Source organism: Peromyscus maniculatus, chromosome 15, assembly GCF_049852395.1.
Source record: "Peromyscus maniculatus bairdii isolate BWxNUB_F1_BW_parent chromosome 15, HU_Pman_BW_mat_3.1, whole genome shotgun sequence".
NCBI classification, from domain to species: domain Eukaryota; kingdom Metazoa; phylum Chordata; class Mammalia; order Rodentia; family Cricetidae; genus Peromyscus; species Peromyscus maniculatus.
In genome coordinates, this window is record NC_134866.1 from 14,451,232 (window position 1) to 14,477,377 (window position 26,146).

At 46.9% G+C, this 26,146-nt stretch overlaps 1 protein-coding gene across 1 annotated transcript in view; it reads right to left on the minus strand.

The window, feature by feature from the left end:
* Window positions 1-26,146, minus strand: part of Myo10 (myosin X) — a 174,390-nt gene that overhangs the window by 138,948 nt on the left and 9,296 nt on the right. The window contains exon 2 of the mRNA XM_042261382.1: window positions 18,291-18,389. Within this exon, the coding sequence (XP_042117316.1) occupies window positions 18,291-18,389 (99 nt within the window). The remainder of the gene's footprint in view (window positions 1-18,290; window positions 18,390-26,146) is intronic.

A 26,146-nucleotide genomic window follows, 5' to 3' on the forward strand; every position in this document is an offset into this window, starting at 1 on the left:
TTTTGGTGCCTGTTCTGGATCTCGCTCTGTAGACCAGGCTGGGCTGGCCTCGAATTTATAGAGATCTGCCTGGCTCTGCCTCCCGAGTGCTGGGATTAAAGGCGTGTGCCACTACAGCCTGGCTCAGTTCTTAATTTCTTGACAACAACACACACACAGCCTTTAATTTAAGCCATCCCTCCCGATTCTCCCCCAAAGCGTTTAGAGCTCATGTTTTCTATGAAACACTAGTGTCTGCGGACGCTGTCAGTGAAACCTCTAGTTTTTGTTTTTATTTTTAGCTTTTTTTCTTTTTCTTTTAGACATAGCATTTCTAGATGCATAGTCTAAATTGGCCTTGAACTCACGATCCTTCTGCCTCAACCTCTTGAGTAACAGGATTCTAGGCATATGCCACCACATCCAGCTTAAATCCTTGGAATTGATCCTTAGCAGTGATGGACAGAAAAACCAGCCAATGAGGTCAGGGTCCCTATCAGCACTATCCTGACACTGCAGGTCCCTGATGCGATCACTGCTAACTAAGTCTTAAGGGTATGGACCATGGGTGGCTCTTTAGTTCTTCTGCCAAGTACATTAGAGTCATTTACAAATACCACCCAGGAAGGCAAAAAATAACACTCCATAAAAAAGCACCAATTAAGCCTGCATTTGAATCAGTATATTTTGCCTTGCATTTTAATAGCTGAAAAAAAAAAAAAGACCAAAAGTTTCCGTCCATCACCTGCACGGTACAGGTATTTAGTGGTCCTTGCACACTACCCTGTTCTGGACAACAGATGTTCAAGCCCTCCTTTAAGTGACATAATGGCTTTTCCACAGGGGACAAAATAAATGCAAAGGGTGGCACAGCTTTAAGGGAAACAGGTTCCCACGAAAGCCAATTCGAACCGCACATTTATTAGCGATACAGTTCTTACCCATGCAGTCTCCCAATACTTGACCTGTAAAAGCATGTGTGAGTGGGGCTGGAGAGACGGCTCAGTGGTTAAGAGCACGGACTGCTCTTCCAGAGGTCCCGAGTTCAATTCCCAGCAACCACATGGTGGCTCATAACCATCTCTAGTGGGATCTGATGCCCTCTTCTGGCATAAAGTCATACATGCAGATAGAGCACTCATAATACAAAAATAAATAAATCTTTACTTAAAAAAAAAAAGAAAAAAAAAGCACGTGTTAGCCAAGAAAAGTAAGGCAGAATTAGAAGCACACACCAACAGGGGTTTGTGCCTGGAAGAGAAAACATTCACTCACAGACGTTCCTCCACATAACATTAATATCAAAATTCTCTACCAGTTGGCATTCTTCTCTTACACATGCTAAACCAATGCCTAGTAGTACAACTCAGACATACGTTAAACATCTGGCCCAAAGACTGATTAACGATAAATTTGGAGCAACATCCAAATGGTATTAAATAAATGTACTTATTTCAGAAGATACTTGTTCACAAAATATTTGAACTGTTAAACTCAGTCAAGAAAAAAAAAATCAATTTATTTTGTTCTTCCCCAATTTGGTTTGAAACCTTTTCAACATTTCCAAGCAGCTGAAATATATGCCAAACCATACAAAAGAAATTAAGATGGCAGGCTGAGCACATCTGCTTTGACCCAAAAAACAAAGGCTCTTTTGCTGTCTTTAGAGCCAGCATAATAAAGGCACAGAAAGTCCAGATGGCTTAGATTTTCTTTACCCAGAGTAACTGAGGAGGCTGACATTTCAACTGTTTACTCAGCGCGTCCGATCCTAACGGCTACTTTAGATACAGAATTTCTGTAAGACAAAAGAGGAATGCTTTTAGGCAAGCAAGAAGTTAATTGGCCTGTATTAGCATCCCTGGGGTCCATCCCGCCTAGCCCAGTGGGGAAAATGCCTTCACCAATGAACCACCGTACGCGTACAAACCTATTTCTTATTTATATTGGCCTCACACAGTAGATCCAACCTGTCAACCTCTGGCTGCTCACATAGTGGTTTTTTTTTTAAAAGAATTCCTGAAGGAAGAATCAAGTACATTGTTGGTTACAGATGTGAGACCTGAGACAGACACTGGCCGGGAGAATCCGAGGAGGCAGGCCAAGCATAGGTAAATTCAGCGGATGCCCCAAATCCCAGGGCTTAAGGCGACCGACGATCTGAAATAGTAAGTGGGGAAGCAGAGGGCAAAGGTTTCATCTGTCTTTTAAGTTGCCTTCAGTAAAAGCACAGCTCGCATGAGACATCGATTTCCTTTTTTTGTTTGTTTGTTTTTCAAGACAGGGTTTCTCTCTGTGTAGCTTTGCTCCTTTTCTGGGACTCACTTGGTAGCCCAGGCTGGCCTCGAACTCACAGAGATCCTCCTGGCTCTGCCTCCCGAGTGCTGGGATTAAAGGTGTGCGCCACCACTGCCCGGCTGGGACATCTATTTCTACAGGAGGCCTACTTCACACTTCGGAACTGAAGTCTTTCAGGAGAGAACGGAAGAGCGGTCACTGGTTTCTGGTGATGTTGTTGTTGGTATCCCTCAGCGTTATTTTATATTTCTTAAGAAAAAAATTGCAATCAAACCCAGAGAAGAGGCCTTAGGAACATCACCCGATCTACCTAGCTCAGTTGACACTGGAAAGCCAGGTCCTCAGATCTGAAACTGTTGATGTAATAAGAAAAAGGAAAACAACAGATGCTTATGAATGACATTCTAAAACTCGAAAGGCAGATCACGTGATTGCTGGTCACATGGTTGCTATGAGGCTCAAAATGAGCTCCCAGCAGAGAATCGGGCTGAAGAGACTCTGGAATCCCTTCCACACACAGCATTTCATTACTGTAGTCCAATGACCCTTTGACACTACGCGAGTCTGAGAACTGTAACTTGGTGTTTTTAATAAATATAGAGGTATCCAGATGTTGGTTGTGTGTGCATGTGTGTGCTCACATGTGTGGGGGCACATGTGTGTGTGCATGTGCATGTGGAAGCCTGAGGCTGATATTGGTGTCATCCTCGATCTCTCTTCCAGGTTGTTTTTTTGAGGAAGGGACTCTTGATCTAACCCAGAACTTGCATTACAGCTATTCTCCATAGCCTTCCCCTCTGCCTTCCCAAGGTGTAATGACAGGTGGGCTGCCATGCCCGCTTAGCAACTCACGTAGCTCTGGGATCCAAATCCTCATCCTAGTGTTTGTGCTTTAATCAGGCCCTGGAGCCTAGATTTAAAAGATTACTATATGCTACATTAGCCAATTAATGCAAAGCAACATGCAAGAGTTACTGTGTGGTGGTTTGAAGGAGAACATGCCCCATAGGCTGTTGGAATGTCTGGTCCTCAGTTATGGTGTGATGTGAAGAGGTCATAGGGAGAATGTAAGGCTGTTAAGTCTTGCTGGGGGTGGACTTTGAGTGTTTATAGGCTCACTCCACTTCCTGTTCCCTCTCTTCCTGGTAATGCGTGCCAGTAAGGATGTGAGCTCTTAACTTCCTGCTCCAGGCACCAGGCCTGCCACTTGCTGCCATCCTTCCCTGTCTGTCAGTCCAAATAAACTCCCTCCGTAAGCTGCCTCAGTCCTGGGGTTTTATCATTGCAACAGAAAAGTAACCAATACACTCTGCAGGTCAAGGAGAGAGCCCTGCTCTCCTGTAGAAGAAGAGTTACAAGCGGCAACCTCCCCTGCTTGGGCAGAAGCGGCAGGAGAAGGGTCCCTGGCAACCCTTGATGTACTATCTGTGGCTTCAGCATCTGCCGGGACAGGAAGGAAGCCAGCTGCTCATTCTCAGAGGCTGTCACACCATTTGCTGCCGGCACGCTCTGTACACTGCCCTTGAGATCCTGAGCATCATCAGTCTTCCTTGAGTGCCCGCCCCTCTTCTCCAGGGTTAACACCTCTCTTCCCAGCAGGAAAGAGTCCACTCCCCACACTGAGCACCAGACAGCATTCGCATCAAGCCTTTTCAACAAACCACCTAGCTCTCCTCACGCATTTGCCAGGCTTCTCCCACAAAACCCACCTTCTAGGCCTTACTGGCCTTTCAGTCATCTGAGAAGGAGGAGAAAGCGTTGCCATTTTCAGATATGAGACTATATACTGCATTTGGGAGGCAGAGGCAAGAGGACAGCTGCAAGTTCAAGGCCAGCCTAGTCAAGTTCCAGCCTAGTGAGTTCCAGGCCAGCCCGGGCTGCACAGTGAGGCTGTCTCAAAACCAAACCAAACAAAACAAAACCAAACCAAAGCATAACACAAGAAAAGACTATACAAGGTTTCCTAGAGAAATCTAAACTTCCTTTGAAAGCACGTGAGACTGCTCTTACTATTCTCTTAACCACAACAATGATCATGTCAAACTTGCCTTTAAAATGTTAAAATATGTGAGACCTGTGGCGAACGAACAAGGCTGCAGGAACTGGACGTATATGGAATAGGCATTCTCCCCCACCTCCTTTTTTTTTTTTGGTCTTCTGAAGTTTAAAAGACTGTTTAATATGCGACACTGCTATACAATGGGATATTATTCAACCGTAAAAGGAATGAAGTTCCTAGCAAACACTCCAACACGGATGAGCCTGGAAAATATTAAGCCAAGTGAAAGAAGCCAGACACAAAGGACTGAATATTGTGTGACTACGTGCAAGTAAAATCTCCAGAGGGTGCAGAGCTCTGGAAAGAGGCTCCCTGGGACCGGAGAGTGGAGGGAGAATTGAGAGAAGGCGAGGGATGACATCCGGAGGCATTCTCATTCTCTCTCCCCCCCCCCACCCCCCACCCCCGTTATGAAAATGTTCAAAAATTTCCTGAAGTGATAAGGACACAACTCTTTAAATATATTAAAAGCCACTGAATTATAATAAGTTTTTTTTTTTTCGAGACAGGGTTTCTCTGTGTAGCTTTGCGCCTTTCCTGGATCTCGCTCTGTAGACCAGGCTGGCCTCGAACTCACAAAGATCCACCTGCCTCCTCCTCTCGAGTGCTGGGATTAAAGGCATGTGCCACCACCGCCCGGCTGAATTATAATAAGTTTTTAAGTGGGTGAATTATATGGGAAGTGGGTCATATTTCAATAAAGCTCTTTAGTTAAAGCAAGCAAGCAATAAAGAATAAAAGAAAGAAAGAAAGAAAAAAAAAAGGAACTAAGGAGATAGCTGAGCAGGTAAAAGTGCTTGCTGCATAAGCCTGAGCACAAATTCCTAGAAATTATGGTCTGTAACCCCAGGGCTGTATGTGTGAGATGGAGCCAGGAGGATCATTGGGGTTTGCTGGTCACCAGCCTCGATTAGGGTTCAGTGAGGGACCCAGTGTCCAGGGAATATGGTGGAGAGTGGCAGAGAAGGACAGACTATCATCCTCTGGCCTCCCTGTGCACAGGAGCATGTACACCTGCATACATAAATGCACACATGCCACACATCCACAGGCACAGCTCTCTCTTATACAAAGATTAAAACAATAAGCGATTCTTCTCCATGTCAGAACATAGCTCAAACTTACGACCATTATTAATGAGTCAAACCCTAGGTGCTAAAATGTGGCTTTAGCCACATTTTGCTCTTTTTCCTAAAAGTAACATCTGCAAACTATTTTAAGATCTCCATCTGAGCTAGCAATGAGCCGACAACGAATAATGTGAGCATGCCTTTCCTCGGCCGATAGGGCTTCTTTTCTCTGTGGTGTTTACATCTCTGCAAAGAATGTCCCAAACGGGGCACCGAAAATATGTCTGGAGTTTTAGATGCTGACACCCAAGCTTGATAGTGCTCCCTCCAGCAAATGTCAGCCAGGGTGGATTACAATTTTCCAAGGAGCGATTAAGGACTTCTGGTACAGAAAAAAGAGACAAGTAAGAATAAATGTTCAAAATGAGCTATGTTCAAGTTTTTATTATAAATACATTTTATGAATATTTTAAATGAGCTATGTTCAGATACATTTGGGAGGGTGCTCGCATTGAAAGAGCAGCAAGGTCAACCTCCCTGGTACCACTGCTGACGACAGAAATTGGGTTAATTGGACAAGATTTGCCCTCTACAAAGGCAAACTGGCAGCACTTCTTGGAGGCGTGGTCCCTTTCGAGTTCTTTGTTACAAAAGCTTCCTGAAACAGGACAGCATATGTTCCAACCCATTGTCACAGGAGTGACTGTCTGGGCTCAGCCAGTTTGCATCTGTCATTAGCTCTGTTTGCAAGAGCAAAAGCAGATGCTTGAAGCAGAAGACCATGAACTCTGCCTAGGCAGAGAGATGGATGCATTTCAGAACAGAGGATCATTCCAGGAGGCTCAAATAGTTGCTCAATTCTCGAGGGTGAGCTACCCTGTTACTCTCTCTGGAAGACTCAGAAATGACATTAATTATTGCAAAATCACTCCACGAACCACTTGGCACATCCAAACAGCAGCTCCGTTAAAGAAGGACTTCAGTCCCTAAAACGAAGCTTCTGCATTTGGAACTTCTAACACAGGCTACGCGCTGAACTTACAAGTGTAGGGCTGAAGTTTTATGTGAGATTGCACAAGCCTGCTCTACCGTCTTTGTATAAAAGGCCCTCTGGGGCTACTCTCTTTTCGCTCAGAAACCCACTTAGTATAATCAAAATCACCTAACACACCAACCACGGTGCAAACTGCAGACATCGCATCTTAAACAAGCTTGTGAAAAATGTATGCACAGGGATATTTTAAAACCAAATTCTAAAGAAAGTCCTCTTCAAAAGGAGCCATTTCGTTGAAAATCAATATGGCAGTTTTTCAGAAAATTGGGAATCAATCTACCTCAAGACCCAGCGATACCACTCTTGGGCATATACCCAAAGGGTACTCAATCATACCACAAGGACTCTTGCTCAACTATGTTCATAGCCTCTTTATCAATAATAGCCAGAACCTGGAAACAACCCAGATGTCCATCAACCAAGGAATGGATAAAGAAAATGTGGTACATTTACACAATGGAGTATTACTCAGCTGTTAAAAACAATGACATCAGGAAACTTGAAGGCAAATGGATGGAACTAGAAAAAAAATCATCCTGAGTGAGGTAACCCAGACCCAGAAAGACAAACATGGTCTGTACTCACTCATAAGTAGACAGTAGCTGTAAAGTAAAGGATACCCAGGCTACAGTCCACAGACCCAGAGAGACAAGGAAACAAGGAGAGCCCCATGAGTGGATGCAGATTTCCATGGGAGGGGGAAACAGAGATCTCCTGGTTGGACTGGGGGCAGGTGGGCATGGGAACTTGAGGGAACAGGTTGGGGGGTGGGCGCAGGGGGACAGTGCTGAGAGATGACTGGAAAGGAGACGAAGGAGCCAGGTAGAAAGAAGCCTGGGCAAGGGAAACGCCCACAAGTCTACAAGGATGGCCCCAGCAATGGATACACAACCTGAACTGGCCATCCTCTATGATCGGATTGGTGACTACCCAGGCTGTCTTTGGAGAGCCTTCATCCAGTGACTAATGGGGGCAGATTCAGAGACCCATGGCCAAACACGGGAGGGCTGCGCCTTTCGGAGGGATTACAGAGGAAGGGTGGGTTGAGGGGAGCAAGAGAGGGGAAGGTATAGAGGGGAAGCGGGAGGGGAGGCTGAGGGTGGGACGTAAAATACATAAATAAATTTCTAAAAAAGGAGCCATTTCTCCAAGTGTTTGAAAAGTACCAGAGAATCACTCAAGCAAGAGGGGAGGGGATCTGATCCCACAGTGCAGAACTCTTGACCCAAGGCAAGGATCGGGTGAGTGGGTGGGGGTTGATCTTGTTCACCAAGATCCTGAGTGCTGATGGGAGCTGGGCCTGGGATAGACTAAGAGAATGGAATGAGCCCACTCTGGAGGTGGGGGGGCATCATCTCTCTCACCTCCTCTCACTGCCCCTACTGCTCTCTGATGACAGCTGGTGTGAAGGAGGAGATGAGCGCATCCGAGCAGGCACAGTGGCACACACCTGTAAGCCGGCCCTTGAGAGGATGAGACTCAAGAGACCGGAGGCCAGCTTGGGCTGCATTGTAAGACGCTGCCTCAAAATCAACCGTGCAAAGCCAGAAGAGTCTAACCGACAGAGAGCTAACTACAGGCCTTCTGACGGCAGCTTCCAAAAAGAGAAACCGTCTCGGGCTTTCACACCTCCCTTGAAAAACGAGGACTATGAATTAGCCTCACGTGGCAATCAGTGAGCTAACCACTGAACCGCTCTTTCATAGTCATAATGAGCACAAGGGTCAGGGTTTATGCAGCAACTCATGGGGGTTTATAAGCACAATTGGCCTGATTCGTAAATACTCCACCGAGGCATCAATGCTCCACGGACATGTGTTAGGCTGGAATACACAGACTTCTCCCATTTTTGCTGTTACTGGGAGTGGTTCTCCACCCAGCCCCGGGGAATGGGGGAGGCTCCAGACTAGGTCCCTGGCAGGTATTAACCTTAAAAACTGATCTCTAGACCAACAGTGTTCAAGATCGGTTCCTTTGAAGCTGTAGCAGTTGAAGAGGACTTTCACCTGGGAGAGTGACCGCCTTTGTTTTCAGGGAACACACTTTTGGTAGGAAGATGATGCCCGTCATTTTTATTTAGAACCTGGATCTGAGAAAGAAGAGAGAAGCGGGGTGGTACCAAAGCCACAACCTGCCATGTGGTTCCAAAGCACGGCTTCCAGATCAGCAGTATCCATGGCTCTGGGACCTGTCAGAAAGAAGGTATTCAGGTGCCACTGGCGACTTGTTGAATCAGAAACTGTCAGTGGAGACCTAGGACCCATAGCTTCCCACAAAATTCTGATTCTCATTCAGTTTTGAGAGCACTGGGTCAGAGGAAAGGGGAGGTGGTTTTTGTTTGTTTGATTGATTAAATTTTATGTAATGTGTGTGTGCAAGGGCACCACAGTCCACACAGGTCGGTCAGAGGACAACTTTCAAGAATGGGTTCTCTCCTACTGTGTGGTTACAGGGATCAACTTTGGGTTGTCCAGCTTGGTATCAGGGCCTTTAATCACTAAGCCATGTCCCCAGACCAAGGAACGTGAGTGTTGCCTCAAGTCACCTTTACCCTCTTGCCAAGGCATTTTTCCCTCAAAAGAATAAAAAGAAAGCAGGAGGCTTCACAATGACTGGACGTGCTAGCAGTCTAGAGTTCATAGGTCGACTCAAGCTGGTTGGCAGTCCTGGACTCAAACAGATCCCTGGCTTCACATGCAGGCCGGCCGGCCATGGGGAATAGCCCAGTGGGCCAGAATCTCATTTAGCTCACTCCCTTGAGTGATCCCCGTGTGTTCCAGGCTGGGACCACTGGAAGGCCCCTGCAACCCAAATATCATTGTATCAGAAGCAACCGTAAAACACGATCATCGAGATGAGGCTGGCAAAGGTTTCCTGCAATGAGCCGGAGGGCCAAATGCTTCAGGCCTTGAAGCTCTGCCCCAGCCCCGCGACAGTGGGAACGCCCTTGCAGACCACAAGCCAAGGAGTGGCCGGCATCCTGTTCCAATATAACTGTATTAAGCCTCAATTCCACATAATTGCATGACATTAAGTATTCTTCTTTTGGCTTCTTCCAAACATTCAAAAATCTGAAAGACATTCTCAACTTCTAGGCTGTTCAAAAATGGGGGTGTGGATGAGGGCCGGGCTTGCCGCTCCTGTTCGGTCAGACATGGGAGTGATTAGGCGAGCATTAAGTTCCGTAATGCTGTCCCCCAGGCATGTGTCGCTTCAGTACAAACAGCTGCACTCAAAAGAGCAAGATGCCACAGTTTTTAAAAACTCAAGACTTAATTTGTGTACAATGATATATACAGCCTCGATGGCCACAAAAGCAGATAGACTGAGCTTCCAGAGACTTTAGGAAGGTCAGTCCCTCGGAAGTGGCCAGCAGTTTGACTTCCTAGATGCCTGTAACGTTGGCATGAGCAGCGCAATCGCATGGTTTAAGATAAAGGCTCGAGTCCAGTGGAACGTGTCCTTGAGAAAGCCGCAGGACGGGCATCCGGGAGGCATGAGTTCCTCGCTCGCTTCACCTCGGCAGCCGGACACTCCCCCTGCACTCCATCCAGCCTGCACTGGGAAGGGTAAGAAACCAGCCAGCCAGCCTCTGTCTTTTTAAGCTGCTACGACAAATGACCATGTCTGAAGCCTTGTCAACAATGGAACCGTATTTCTTACTACGCTAGAAGCTGAAATGTAAACATTAAGGTGGTGGCAGCTGCCACATCTGGTGAGGACTGCTTTCTGTGTTATAGATAGTGCTTTTTTTCCCTGTGCCCTAACATGGTGGGAGGGACAAGGAAGCTCACATGGGCCTCATTCCTAGGGGCACTAATTCCTATTTAGGACTCCTAAAGACCTCAGCTCCAGAAATCATCACACAGGAGGTCAGAATTTCAACACTAGAACTACAGGAACAAGGCCCTTTTAGAAGGCACTGCCCTCATCCTCAAACCCCTAGAGCTCTTCTTTGCTGGGCAGCTTCAAGGCCTTGCCCTTTCATCTGGCCCCCAAACTTCTCCCTCTCTCCTTGCGGCAAGCAGAGGGAAAACTGCTCTCAGAAACATCAGTCTGACTCAACTGACTACCGCTGATGGCCGGGTAAGCACCGTTCAACGGAGAATCGAGGGAACACAGGAGATGTCGGAAAGTGGGAATTGTAACACCAGCTGCAGACATGGCATTAGCTCCTGCCAATGGACTGATCAGAAAGGGTAAACAAAGAGAGGGGACTGGAGAAAGAGTTCAGAGGTGAAGAGCATTGGCTGCTCTGACACAGGACCTGGGTTCCATTCTCAGTACCCACCTGGCTGCTCACAGCCATTTATAACTCCAGTTCCAGGGACAGGAAGCCTTCTTCTGACCTCCACGGGCATCATATACACATGCGGGCAAAACCCTCAGACAGACACACACACACACACACACACACACACACACACACACACACATGTTCTAGCGAAGAGAAAAAAAGAAGAGACAGGGAGGGTGTCAGGAGCAAGTGGAGGCCTCATCAGGATTAGCACTGCCTGGGGGCGACAGCCCTACCACCTCGGCTGGCATGGGTGTGCGCCTAGACTAGGGAAGGTCAACTCCCTAATCGTTAACGCATGCTGGGTGTGCTGGTCCATGCCAACCATCCATTCACAGGATCTAGAATCACGTGGAGACTCTGGCCATGGTTGTGGAGGTTTGTCTTGATCGCATTAACTGAGGCAGGAAGACTCACCCCCACTGCGGGTGACGACATTTCCTGGCTGGGATCCTGGACTGAACAGAGAAAGGGAATGGAACAGCAGCATGGATGCATTCAACCTTCTGTTTCCTCACTGTGGATGCGAGGTACCTCACCACTTCAGGTCTTGACAGCCCCGGCAGACTGCCCCTGGAACTATGAGATAGACCCCTTCTCCCTTGAGCCTCTGTGTCACGGTATTTCAGCAGAGCAACATCAGAAGAAACAGGACAGCTGGCCAGCTCGGGAGTGAAGCAGCATGAACAGATCGGAATGCACCACTGTGGGCCTGGCAAGAAGACATCGCTAGGCAAATATCACTTCCTTTCACCCACATGCAATGCCATCCTTACCAACCACGAGAAGCACACAGTTTAGCACAGGTGACTCCTTTTCCTCCTGCCTCTACCTGCGGGAGGGACGGCAATCAGGGGAAGAATGGGACTCTCTCCAGTCACCACTGAGGCATCCTGGGATGGAACTGAAGATGGTTAGCGCCAGAAGCAGGCAATAGAGGACTAGCATCATCCCGCCTTCTGGTGCATTACAGATTCCAGAACAGGTCTTTGTGGATAGACTGGATAATCAATTAGCCATGGACACCACGAGTCTTTGGAAAATCTTGTTCCAAATAACAGGCTTATAAATTAATTTCTGGAATGGAATGCAACTCATTCGCAAACAGATAACCTCCTGAATTTAACCAAGTTTTTCTACTTAGTCTACTGAAATCTCACACAGCATTCAGTGAGGCTGAGGCTGATTCCCGTAGATAATTTCTTAGTTGGTTATTTCTCACAAGCCGATATGCGTAACAAAGAAATATTGCCTATTTAAATATTCATATACAAAATCCAGGTTTGATTCGGTTGGTTTCCTGCTGCATTTCTATCAGCTGTAAATTACAGCTTGGTCTAAGCGGCCTCTATCATTGTTTGACTGATGATTTCAACATCCGTGGGTACCGAGAATACAAGACAATACCCCAGTTACTTTCAAATAGGAGCAACTTCATTTCCTAAGTTAACCCTCAGACTGAACACAACACTGGAGGTCGTTGTCAGCAGACATCAGCCCTTTCTCTTTGTGCCGAAGCACCAGCACTGCAAGGCCAGGAGACTCTGGCCACAGGAACGGGCTGTGTGTACAACAGACCTCCCCAGGAGCAAGAAGACCCCGCTAACTGGAATTCAGACCGAATCCTAGAAGTGAGCCAAGATGAGGGGTACAGGTTAGAGGAATGCCCAAGTCCAGATAAAAAGACCAAGCCCTAGGCGTGAGGAGAAGAGGTGTATTCAGTGGATCTATAAAGGAAAAGCAGGTCACAGGGGGGAAAAAAATCAACCAGTAATTCCAAGGAAGGATAAGAAGTGTCTGGCCTCCTCCCCTCCCCCCACCAAAAAAAATCAACAAGTACGTCCAAGGAAGGATAGGCAGCCAAAAAAAAAAAAAAAGCCCTGACTCAAGGTAGAAGCCACTTGTTTTCTCTTTAATGTGTCTGTATTCTACCCAGTTTTCACTGAGACCAGTAAATACTGCTATCAGAGACCTCATCACCTTCTTTCTCACTAGGAGGCCAGACAGAGGGGTCCAGATGCTCAGACACATGGAGCTAGACTGGGAGGGCAAAATCTTGTCCTGGAAGACAAGGACCAGAAGTAAATGGGATTCCAAATTCACTCAACCTAAATCCAGTTCAGTGAATGGGGAAAGCAATCCCAGCAATCAGGGAGGCCCAGCCAATGGAAATGGACAAGGAAACAGGAAGGATGCTGTGCCCTTGGCAAGCTGGGAGCTCCAGCACTGGGCACTCCCCCATGCCTTGGCACAATACCATGACTGGAAGTGTTTGTCACTGGAAATGGCTCTTGTTTCAATGGGGCTGCTCAAGTTCATAGATCAATAACCCTCGGGTTCTAGTATTACAGACTTTGAAAGAAAGATTTAGAATAAAACTCAATACCCACTAACGATCCTCCCTCCAGGAAATGAAGAATACAGCTTATATGTTGCTGGAGTCTATCCCATGAAATACTTCCCTCAAAAGAAGACTCTCCGCCATGTTGTTACCTCATTCTGACCCTTGAATGCATGTGGATGATCTACAGACTTCCTGGGTAGAACTTACATGGTGCACTCCCCACCCCACGATTCTTGAACATGCTGCTCTTGCTTCTGCTGTCTGTGGTCTTTTAAGACTGAGAAAAAGGCTCAGCCAGTATGGACTACCTGAGTTCGAGCCCCAGGACTGATAAGGTGGAAAAGAGAACTAATTCCTGTAAGATGTCTTCTCACTGACTTTACACACACACACACACACACACACACACACACACACACACACACACACACACACACAACCTTTAAAACTATAAAGCCAGAGAATTGCATCTGAATCTTACCTCTTTGTCTAGCATTTGGATTTTAGAGTCATGCCATCCTAATGATGCAATTTAACAATTTTAATTTGATAGCACAGATGTCGTTCCTAAACTCCTTTTCCTCCATCTTCATAAGGTAAGCTAGTTCCTGGCAAGCCTCCCCGCTTGCCCCACAATTCAACACCCTGCAGTTCTTCTCAGGCTCCCTGGGGTGGGGGGAGGGCGGGTACACCAGCTACCGCTGCTCTCTACTTCCCATCCCAACAGTAGGAGGAGTTGGTCCACGACATCTCATTCTCTCATACTGCAGACTCCACCAAGAAGACAGCTGCGCTGCTGGACAGCTGGCCTAGCGTGTGAAGCCTGGAATGCAGACTCCTGGCTGTCAAAGGCGTGGGTGTTCCTGAGCTTCGGAGATGACAGCTCAGCTTCAGTGTCAAAGACCTGCACAGTCCCTTATGGCTTCTGACCACCTAGAATCAAAGCCGCCGAGTTCCAGTTGTGCAGTTCCCAGGGACTTGCAGGGCTAGCTCGGATAGATGACATACTACGGGCTGCCTCACGGCTTGGGTCCAACCTTCCACAGGCCTGGGGGAGATCTCTCCGGGAGGCAGGAGTGTGCACAGACACTTCACTGAGGAGCACAAGTGAGGAGGTCAAAAGCTACTCATGTTCACAAAAAGTTCAAAGGACGTCAGACGTTTATAAACGAGAGGAAGACAGAAGAGTTTCAGGAGGGGTGGAGCAACGGGAGAAAGTAGTTGGGGTGGAAAGAAAACCCAAAACCAAAAGACAAAGAAGCCTGGAATGAAAGGTCACTCTGCTGATTTGCTCAGTCATTGGTTGCACAGAATTAGGCCCATAGCAGGTCAATCTAGAAGGTCAAACAGCCAGGTTAGAGCTGGCTTTAAGTGGGGGAGGGGGATGATTATCAGTAATCAGTGTGACAGGAAGAAGTCTTTGTCGGGGAGTAGAGACAACTCAAAGACCCCAATGGCTTTTCCTGGCGGTGTAATAAAGTGAGAATAGTCTTTTAAATCAAATCTAATCATACTTGTTGGAAATAAACAGAAAGAGAGATGAAAGAGGGCAGTGACTTGTAGACTTGGGGTAATTATATCCCCCACCAGTAAATATCTTAGAAGACCCAGGAGAAAAAGAATTCAGACGGAAAATCATTGTAATCCTTGTCATAGCCTTGATGAAGTTGACTGAAGCAAATCCAACAACAAATAACTCCTTAAAATGCAATTAGGTAAGTTGATACCACTGTAGGATATTTCAAAGCAATGAAATTAGACATTTTCTAGACAAAGATGATATGATGTTTCGATCTCCCCTACTGGAAATCTAATTGAGAACGCATTTCTCAATTCTACACTTCGCTGGAGGGTGCTCCTGCAATTGCCAGCACGCCTCCCGAACGTTCTGGAAAAGACAAAGCTCAGGGTGAGCAGGCACTCTCTCGCAGGGAGTGATCTCAGCTATGTCTGCTCTCTGAAAAACAGAAACGGTGACGCTTTGTGACACATCCTCTTACAAAAACGGTCCAGAGATTGCTATCGAAGAACACTGGTGTGGTGTGAAAGGGAAATGCCCCCAACCCAGGCTCGGGTCTTTCACATACTTCTTCCCAGTTGGTAATGTCACTTAGGGGACCCTGTGGAACCTTTTGCAGGGAGCATGTCACTGGGGTGAGCGTGTCACTGGGGAGCGGGCTTTGAGAGTTTACAGCCTCCTCCAGCTGCTGTTTGCTCTGTTTTGTGTTTGCGGTTGGAGGTGGGAGCGCTTGGGCTACCGGGGTGTAGGATGCTTCGGAAGCCTCTGTTGGTTCTTAGCCCTAGCCTGAACCCGTTCTTGGAGTCCTGCCTCACTTTTCCCATACTGGGAACCCTGCAATTCCTACACAAATCACCAAGCTAATTATATGTGTTATATTTGGAGTGACAGACTGGATAACATAAATCATATATTCAAGAACCAACTGAAGATTTAGAGGTCAGGATTCTGTGTTGTTTTTTAATTTAGGTATACATCATTCTGGTTCAGTCCTTCCTAAGCCTGCAACTCTATAAATACTGTTAAGAGTGACCTGGTCATCCATTCTACTCTCCAGCCACTGAGAGCCGCCACCTAGCCATCAGGGCCAGCAGAGGATTTACGTGACCCAGATTGTGACAATTCACAACAACAGTACTGAAAGGCAGAGTTGTCCTGTGGGAAGCAGCTGCCACACAAGTGAGTAGGGACTAGAAAGACGACAGGAAGGACAATGTGCTGGGTGGAAGAAGCCAGTCTCAGGACAGATGCTACGGGATGCTACTTACATGAAGTATTCATCAAAATCAGAGACAAAAGAAGTAAAGCTACTTACCGAGGACTGGGTATGGGAAGGAGGGGTTTGTGTGTGCATGTGGGGGCATCTGGAGGGTCAATGCTGTGAGAGGAAAGGCTCTGAAGACAGGCCACAGGAGTGTGAACCTATGAAACTGCTGGAGTGTATAATGGAGAGCGGCTAAGATGCCATTATAGGCTAATGTCATATGCTTTATTTTTATTTATTTGTACATGTGTGTTTCTGTGTGTGTGCATACCATGTGTGGAGGGGTGCTCAGGGGCCAGAAGAGGGCACTGGATTCCCTGGGGCTGGAGTTAGGGGTGCTGGTGAGTCACCTTACATGAGTACTGGGATTCAAATTCTGGTCCCCCGAAGAGCAGCAAGTGCTCTTAACCACTGAGCCATCTTTCCAGCCCATGGTATGTGTTTTCATCATGATTTTATTTTTTTAAGTTTTTTTTTTTTTTTAAAAAAAAGCAGATTTGGAATTAAAACAAAACTGAACAAGAAAAGAATGCTAATAAAATTTATTTTACTCTGCTTTTAGAGAAGAACATAGTGGTGCTCATGGCATGCTGTTTAAATACTGGTTTCCCTTTTCCCATCCTCTAGAGAGGAGCTCACAGGGCCTGAAAGGGACTGAGCAGTGATCTGGGGCCAGCGGGAGGGGAGGCTAGACAGTACCGGTGAGACAGGAAAGCCCTGCCCGGTCCTGTCAGGTAGAGTAAGCTTTCAGAGATGTCCCTTCATCCCTGTAGGGTTCGTTGCCTTAGTTCTTAGCTGACAGATCACAACGCATCACCAGAGGCTGGTGGGGACACAAGGAAACTGGGCTGTTAGCTATGTGGCATCTTTACCCCTTTCCCAGGTCCCCAGATCTACCTGGTAAACAATGGCCCATCTGAGACTCCAAATGAGACGTAAACAGACTAGAAAACGGCCCAATGTCACGACGGCTTATAAATCTAGGATTCCAGACAGGTTCTCCAAGTGGGCAATCCCTGTGAAGGTTAGACTGGCCAGCCAGTCCTTCCGCCTTAGACCGCAGAGAACTAACTAACCTTCCACCCAACTTATGGCTGCTGTTACTTCAAGTTTTAACTCTCTGGGGAGCAGATGAAGCCCTGAGTGGACGTGTGTTGGTGACATGGGCAACGCCAAGCCAAGCACCCCAACACCTCAGCCCCATGGCTCAGGGGAATTGGTCCCAGTTCTGATGTTGAGAGTGTGCAGAAAGAATCAACCCATAGCTTCCTCCTCAAGGATGACTGCGGCCTGAGACTGATGCCCCTACCCAGATTAGCTAACCTGCCTCCTAGGTCAACGCTGAGTTTCCCGGCTGCTGCAGGTGCATCTCCATCAGAGCCCATGGAACACGTCCATCCCAGCTTTTCTGTATGTGTGTCTGTCTTCCTCCACTCCCCATCACCCCAGTCAAGTTGATCCCCAAGCCACACAGATCAGGGCTCTGAGAGTGACCAGAACACCAGTACCCTAGGCTCTTGACGAGCATGCCAGTACTTCATTCTGTTGTAAACTAGAGGCTGAGTGCTAGTGCATGCCCCCTACCCCAATCCATACATTTGAATCTTAACTCCAGTGTAAGGGCATCAGTAGGAGGGGCCTTAGTGCGGTAAGAGTGGAGTCCTCAGGATGAGATTATTGTCCCCATGAAAGAGACTTAAGAACACTGCCTCAGTCCTCCCCCCACCTGAAGACGCAACAAGGCGGACCAGAGTGAACCAGGAAGTAGAACCCTCTCCAGGCCTTGACCTTGAACCTTTGAGCCTGAAGAACTGTGAGAAAAGGTTGCTTTTCAACACAACCGTCTATGGTGTCTGGTCTTGCCATTCCGATCACACACGAGACACTCTGGAAGTTTAAGGGTTTCACGATGTCAAGGACAGGAAAAGCAATCATTAAACATCAATCCTTCAAATGCTGCTTATAGATTCTCCCAGGCACGTCCCACAATGTCATCTGTAAAGTTCACATTCAAGAACCACGCAGTCAAGTTAGAAAAATGCTGGGAACCAACCCTATCACAGCGTCAGCTAAAATCTCAATACCGTGGTGGGTCGCATTCCTAGCTATCCTTGAGGTGGAAAAGACACCCCGGAAGGGAAGCCGGCAACTGCTGTGTCCTTCTACCCCACACTAGCTGGGGCTCTCACTGTTCTCCTTTGCAAGGATGGTGTCATACCCATCATACACAAGGTACACATTCCGAATGCCATGTCCTTCCGAGCTCTGATGTATCACTTAGGAAAATTAACGAGAGAGTCAGTCCGTGTGTCTGTCCAAGAGTATGCCTGCGTAGGGGAAGTACAAGTGCCCATGGGTGAGAGAGTGGAGCGCAGACTCCAGGAAGCAACAGGAACTTGTTCTCACCTGCCCATAGTCTGTCTGGAAGACCACGACGCCTTCTGCACAGGAATTTACAGTACTTGGGAAATGCTGGCCATTTTCTCTCAGCCAGACCCGTGTTCCCTGGGAAGAAAACAAAACGGAATTATGAGTTCAAACGGCATTCTGTCACAAACCATCACTCCCCAAATCACCATGACTCCTACAGATCTTTAAAAAGTCAATGTCGGGCCTGGAGAGAGGGCTCAACACCTAAGAGCACTGGCTGCTCTTCCAGAGGACCCAGGTTCAATTCTCTGCACTCAGGTGGAGCTCACAACCTCTTGTTCCAGGGGATCTGATACCCTCTTCTGGTCGCTGTGGGCACCAGACACATGGTGCACAAATATTCAGGCTAAACACCCACACATATAAAAAAATATAAATAAATAACATTTTACGACTAATCTGCATGAAAAGCAAATGTCTTTCTCTCACAAGCAAGGAAGTTACCTTTGAGAGCTTATCTACAACCTTCTTCCATCCCTGGGTGTGACAGTCCCCCCAGGCAGACAGAGCAGAGAAGATGGCATCCCATGTCCCTACTGTGCACACGGCACACCCAGATTTGGCTCTTGGCACCCAGTAGGCAGGAATTATCATCACCTCTACATCACAGAAGGAGAAACTGAGGCTTACAGACAAGTACCTTGCCCAACACGCTAAGACTGTGCAGACTTGATCCTGGAAAGGAGGCTTCAGGGGCCACATTTTAAGCCAGGCCATTATCTCAGTGTTTACCTGGCGCCTCCCACCTTCCCAGGTCATGCTTCACACGTGTGTCTGCTTAAGGAACATCAGCCCGCTCCACTGGCACTATTTGCACTAAAGTTCACAAGTCAACAGGAATCTTCAAGAGGGGTTACACTTGCCAATAAACTTAGTCTTTGGTGGCAACTTTGCTAGGAACTCACTGGACACCTAAAAGGCTGCAGCTCAAATGACTACAGCCTGTGGAGCTTATGCTTAAACGCTGGACGTGCTTCTTTTTTATACTTTTTTTTTTTTTTTTTTTTTTTTTTTTTTTGGTTTTTCGAGACAGGGTTTCTCTGTGTAGCTTTGCGCCTTTCCTGGAACTCACTTGGTAGACCAGGCTGGCCTCGAACTCACAGAGATCCGCCTACCTCTGCCTCCGGAGTGCTGGGATTAAAGGCGTGTGCCACCACCGCCCGGCTTTTTTTACACTTTTAAACAATGATTTCGCTTCCATTTTTTTATTGCCCAGGCAAACAAATGACCAGTGACTTAAGCAGTGGCCCAGGGAGGTCACCAATGACCCCTTCCAATTTCTACTTCTTCTTTTAAAAATTGTATTCTATTTTTAATTACATGTGTATGTGCAGAGTTATGTGCACTTGAGTGCACGTGCCCTCAAAGGCGGGAAGAAGGGGTCAGCTCCCCTGGAGCTGTAGATACAGGGAAGGTTGTGAGCCTCCGGAAGGAGGTGTTGGGAACTGAACTTGGGTCCTCTACCAGGAACAGTGTATGCTTTTAACCACTGAGCTATCTCTTCAGCCCCAACTGTTCAAATTTCTAACGCCACAACTTTTCCACTTCGAATTGGTGCTAGTTATCTCCTTAAAATAAGTTGTGCATGTGTGAGATGAAGTCAAGAGAAAGACCATTTAGGGAGTAGAAAGGAGCCAACAGGAATGAGGGAGGAGGAAGGGGAAGGGCAGTGAGCTGGGGTGGGGATTTTGTCTATTAAACTAAAAAATTAATTTAAAAAAACCCTCCCCCACAGAAAAACAAATGTATTACTCTGGTCAAGAAAAAAATCATATACCAAATCCATTCAGAAATTATCCTTCAGCAATTAAAATAAATAAAGGGATTACTTTAAGTGGGAAGTTATTTGTTTAACATACATATGACTTATCTCTCTCTCTCTCTCATTCCTAAAAAGGGAAATCTGAAAGATGTAAGTTTGACATATTTCTTCCCTTCACAGAGAGGAGGACCAAAAGCCTTTGCTGTGACCTCTGTTTTCAGGGCCCCTGGTACGTCAGCTTGGCCTGTCAAGCTAAACCCAGAGGTCCCTGTGAGAAGGGGCCACATGTTCAGGAGATTCAAGCATTTTTGAGATCAAGGTGACCAGAGGACATAAGAGTGACAAAGTCCCCTCCCCAGTGCCTGACTGCCACACTGCATTCTCCAGTGAGCTTCGTGACTGCCGGGGCCCAGGCGATGACCCTATGTAAGGCCCTCCCTCTTTCTGCGCATGCCGCTAGTTTCAGGTGGTTTGTTCCATCCATAGTTCGTTACCATCACCCACAGGGGACTGGAGTCCTCCACGGGAGGGGTGGAAACGGCATCAAACACCAATACAAAGTGCTCACTTAAATGCCGAGGACTATTTAAAGAACACATGTGCCAACTGGGCCAACTTCCTTTTCCCCTCAGGCCTGTCACGCCCCTCTAACTCCCCACTTGGGGCTGAGACACTGGGACACAGGGAAAGAATGACACCAGCCCTGTCAGCCCTGATTTCTTTACTAGCAAACAGCTGTTTCCAAGAAGAACATTTACCTCAGACATCCGCTAAGACTGTTCTCTCAAATGTCACTCCATACCCTAACCGCAAAATTCTAGGAAAGGGCTTCCAAGTGCCTGAATGACTTTACTCATTCTTTTTAATTCGTGTGTTAGAGACTGCAATGCTTGAAAGTTTTGGAAGACCTCCAAACATGCATGCACATATCCATACATGTAAATACACACACACATATGCACGCATGCACATGCGCGCACATGCATGTAGACATGTACACACATGTGCATAAACATACAAGGACATGTACATGCATTCATAAACACACATATGCCCACACAGATGAACACACACACACACATCTCCAAGGTTATACACAGTGAAACTTTTCACTAAGGTTGAAATATGAAACAATAATTAATTTTCATGTTCATCCCAGAATCATGAGTGCCTGTCATGATTCTCACCTGCATTGATTGTAACAAAGAGAAACTCACGGGTCCATAATCCTAGTTGACTAACTTTGTCCATTTAGTAAGAATGAAGTATCTTATTATACGTTACCAAATTAACATAAACTTAGCTCAGGGAATTGGGGAGATGGTTGAGTTGGTAAAGTCCTTGCCATGCAAGCCAGACAGCCTGAGTTCAGAACCCCAGGATGCATGTAAAAAGCCAGGCACAGTGGCATGCAACTTTAACCCCAGTGCAGGGGCAGTGGAGACAGGAAGCGCCCCGGGGCTTGCTGGCCGGCTGGCGTAAAGTAGTTGATGAGCTTTAGGCGTGAAAGACTGTCAAAAAAAGTGGAGAGTGATTGAGGAAAACACCCAACACTGACCATTGGCCTCTACACACATGCACACAGCCCTGTACACACACACACACACACACACACACACACCACTCGAGACCTGGGTTAATATAAACTCCTGGAGGCCACAAGGAACACATGTTGACTCTGTGGGCGGTTTCTTAGCCTTAGAGTCCTGTCTTAGGTCTCTTTCCCCTCTCCCCTAAAAGCTCTCCACGGCTCTGTGTTGACACTCACTACCCGCTACCAGAGCAAACACATGGCTTAGCTCTGTGACCAAAGGTCTTTTCAACAGGTGTGAAGTGCTGCAGATAAGGAACCTCAGTGAGATTTCAAACTCAGAGCCTGCCAGTTGCCCTCGATCTGTACCAAGCAGTTATCTGCCACGGGGAAGAAAGAAAATACATTCAAAACCACTCTTTGTTCTTGGAAAATGTATAAACCCAGGACTTTCACAGAATCCACACTGCAAACTGAAACTCTGAAATGGATCTTGTTGCACAGATTGATCCTGGTGGTTTCCCTGGAGTCCCCAATCTTCCTGCTTCCATTGCATTAGAGAGGACGCACATGCCCGGGTCCAGAAGAGGCCACCCACAAGCACTTGGATTTAATAAGTTCACAAGCGGACATTTACCAGACCATCCAAATCTGAGCGGGGAAGAAAACTTTGCCCACCATATGTAAACTATTATAGTCTGACATTGTTAAATAAGGCTGATAATTTAATACACAATACAGGCAACCGACCATATGGAGAAAGCTCACAATTTGAGTAACAATTGCCTTTATAAGCAAGCAGAACATGTTGAATCCTAACATATACATTTCATTAAAGCTCAGACACGTTTTCCTCTTAAAATCTGAGATGGATATTTGAGCATTAAATTTAACAGCTAAAAACTTTTGAGAACATAATAGCCAGTAACGTTCAGGCAACACAAAGCACTTGCATATAACTTTGCATCTCCTTTGATCTTCGGAACAATCCTGCAGAAAGGCAAGTGACACAATCCCTTTTTTCAGAAGTGGGGTTTATAGGAATTCCATTTTCAGTGGCCAGTGATTTCCGGGACAGAATACAAAACACTCTGCCAAATGCTGGTGAAGATGCAGAGAACCTAGAGTAATGGAACGTACATCTACTTTGTAAGACAGTTGGGCAACCTCTTAAAAAAACATGAGCAAAGTCTTACTACACATAGACTCCAGCCATCCAAGCCCTAGACACCGACAAAGAAAGAAAAAGAAAAACTCTAAGATATTCTAACCTCCCGAGAAGGAAAATATTAAACAAGTCTGTGATAGCTGATATTGACTAGTAATCTGACAGGACCTAGAATCAGCCAGAAGGCAGGCCCTAGGCACACCTGTGAGTGGTTATCTTGATTAGGTTCACGAAGACAGAAGGCCCAACCTAAAGGAAGGTGGCATCATGCCCTTGGATTGGGTCCTAGTATAAATAGTGTACCGAGTCTTCATTATTCTCAGCTTCCTGACTGCAGAGACAATGTAACCAGCTGCCTCAAGTTCCTTGCGCCATGCCTTCCCCCACCATGAGGGACTGCGCCCTTGAACTGTGAGCCACCGCTGACCCTTCCTTCTCCGGAGTTGTTCTTGTTGGGCATTTTATCACAGCCACGGGACATGTGACTCAGCCGAAGCCTCATGGGCAAGTGTTTACAGCAGGATTACTTCCAGCAGCTAAGCACTGAAAAGAATTCAGATGTCTATCAATGAGTGTAGGGACAGAGAAAGCATGGCAAGTTTGTACACGACTCCTCTGTAATAAGAGAAACAACATCCCTGATAGGTTCAATGGTTTCTTCAACAAGGATGGGTCTCAGGAACATTGTGGGGAGTGAAAAAAAAGGCCAAACAACAAGAATTCCACATAGTAGGCTTCCCTGTCACAGAATTTCTGGAAAGGGTAAATCAGACACTGAAGGTAAATGGAACTATGCCCTGCATGGTTGTACGGATCCGCCAAAGGTCATTCAGCTGTGCATCTGCCATTTCAAATAATTCAAGCTTGTTTTTTAAAAAAAAAAAAAAATCAATTTACCAGCTTAAATACTTCCCACTGGCACATAAATATCCCTAACCATTCTACAGTAGAAAAAAACCAAACTCATCTCTACAATTAAGCAATGGAGGAATCAAGCCACATACCAAAAAGAAAACCCCTAATGGTTGAGTATAAAGACCATATGTTACACATTGAAACTCTGAAGAACTCATGGTGAATTCATTTAGACCCTCCTCTGCCTTAGCAAAGCCTGGGGCAGGGGAACCCAGGAGACCACCTGAGGTGTGCTCAGTCACTACCCCACACCACCCAAGGCTGAGTGCAGTGTGCTCAGTCACTACCCCCAGCCCACCGCCTGGGGGACTGCTGTAGCAGCTCCCTAGGCGATAAGTTTTACTGGACCTACCTGGCCATGCTTTTTCATTCTGCATTGTCTAAGGCTCCTGCCCACCCTTGGGGCAAGATGAGGTAATAGAACAAAGCCTGAAATAATAAAAGTCCTTTGGCCCCAAATTCTTAATCCCTAAGGAAGAGAATAGCATCCCTAAGATTTCAACCTACTGCTGTCCTTGAAAATGTTTTCTTTCTCTTGACTTTAAAAATTAGTTTCCTTCCAGAAAGGAATAAATTTAACATTTGTTCTAGCCACAGATGCACTGTACAGAGAACACGCTAAGCCAAGCACTCACGTGGGTCTCGGAGCCAGGCCGGGGTATCTGTCCCTGCACCCTCACCTGCACCCTCACCAGATGAGGAGTCCCTAGCAACTTCCAAGACACAATTGCAATTGCTTTCTGATGTGGGGTGTGTTTTTGTTCTTTTTTCTTGAAGAAGACTAGGTAGCTCAGCTGATAGAGTCCTTGTCTACCCCCTCCACACACACACACAAAATCTGGATGCCTCAGCACCATATAGAATGGGCGCAGTGCCTCGTGCGGCTGTGGTGATTTGAACGAGATGCCCATACAAGTCTCGGGCACGTGAATACACGGTCCCCACTTGATGGGTGCTTGGCGAGGATTAGGAGTTATGGCCTTGCTGGAGAAAGTACATCACTGAGGCTGGGCTTCCGAGATTTCAAAAAGACTTGCCAACCCTGTGTCTCTGCTTAGGCTTTGTGGCTAGAGATGTGAGCCTTCATCTCCAGCTACAACACCTAACACAGCCATGCTTCCTGCTATACCACGCTGCCCGTGGAACGCTGAGCTCCAAATAAACCCTTACGTACTTAGAAGTTGTTTGGGACCGGGTGTTTTGTCCAAAAAAGAAAAGTAAGTAAGTAAACACTGGTAACTCCACTGCTGGAGACATGGAAGGAGGGTGAGACGTTCCAGGCATCCTCGGCCACACAGAGCTCCAGGCGTACCTCAGATACACTCACTCGATCCTGTCCTCCCACCCTACCCCCAAATACTCAGGATTCATGTAACTTTAGAATGGATAGGATAAATTAATATGAATATTCAAACGTATAAACGGTTCAGCAAAAAGGTTTCCTCTTTTTGCTTGCAACAGTCTGGCTTACAGGGTGGAGAAGCCTGGCTGGGCCTGGGGTGGGGTGGGGAGATGATGGGGATCCTTGTTCCTAATGGATTCCAGAAACTGGATCTTGATAATGCATTGTAGCACCCTGGCTTGAACCAGCGCATTCTCTCCCGGGTTACAGTCCCATCCACGCACATCTCCTGGGACAGATCCCTTTAGAATACAGCAGGTGCTTCGTTTTTCAGTCTCTCATTACTCACACCCACATCAAGGGACACATGACTTTGGCGACACCAACCTTCTCCTACAGATTCCGCACTGCTGGCGCTACTTATATCTTGAACTGGATAATTCTTTGTTGTCAAGGAGCTGCCCTGCTTGAGAAACCATTGTAGGGTCAAAACTTCACAGCCCTGGTGAAATGTTGAGTTTCAATAGCTCACTGCTACCGGCTGACCTAATTCACTGGAAGTGGACTCCGTTGTCTCAAGTCTGTGGACTTCAACAAGCTCACGAAGCAAGAAACCAGGTAAAGCACAGCTGGAGCAGATCCAGTTTCCGGGAGCGCCGAAGCCGGGTGCACACACGGGGTGCACACACTCTGCTGTAGCCCAATGCAAAACGTGACAAACACAGGGGAAGGGCTACGGGGGCGACCGTTTGGGGGTGCCTAGGGGATATTCCCGTTTCCCTCCCCTCTTCTCACGGCGGGCTCTGCTGGTGTGCAGCTTAGCTCGGGTTTGATTTTAATGGAGACCTACTTTGTAATATCTGTACAAGGGTGGCTGGAACTGCACAGCCACAGCACAGGCACTGGAGTCTAACCTCAGGGGCCAATTCATCTCTCTCTCTCTCCCTCAAGACAAGCTTTCACTGTGTAGTTCCGGCTATCCTAGAACTCACTCCTTAGGCTAGGCTGGCCTTGAACTCACAAAGATTCACCTGCCTCTGCTGAGCTTAAAGGCCACCACCACTCAGCCTAATTCAATTCTCAAATGCTTGCAAACCCCAATGTAAAACTCAGA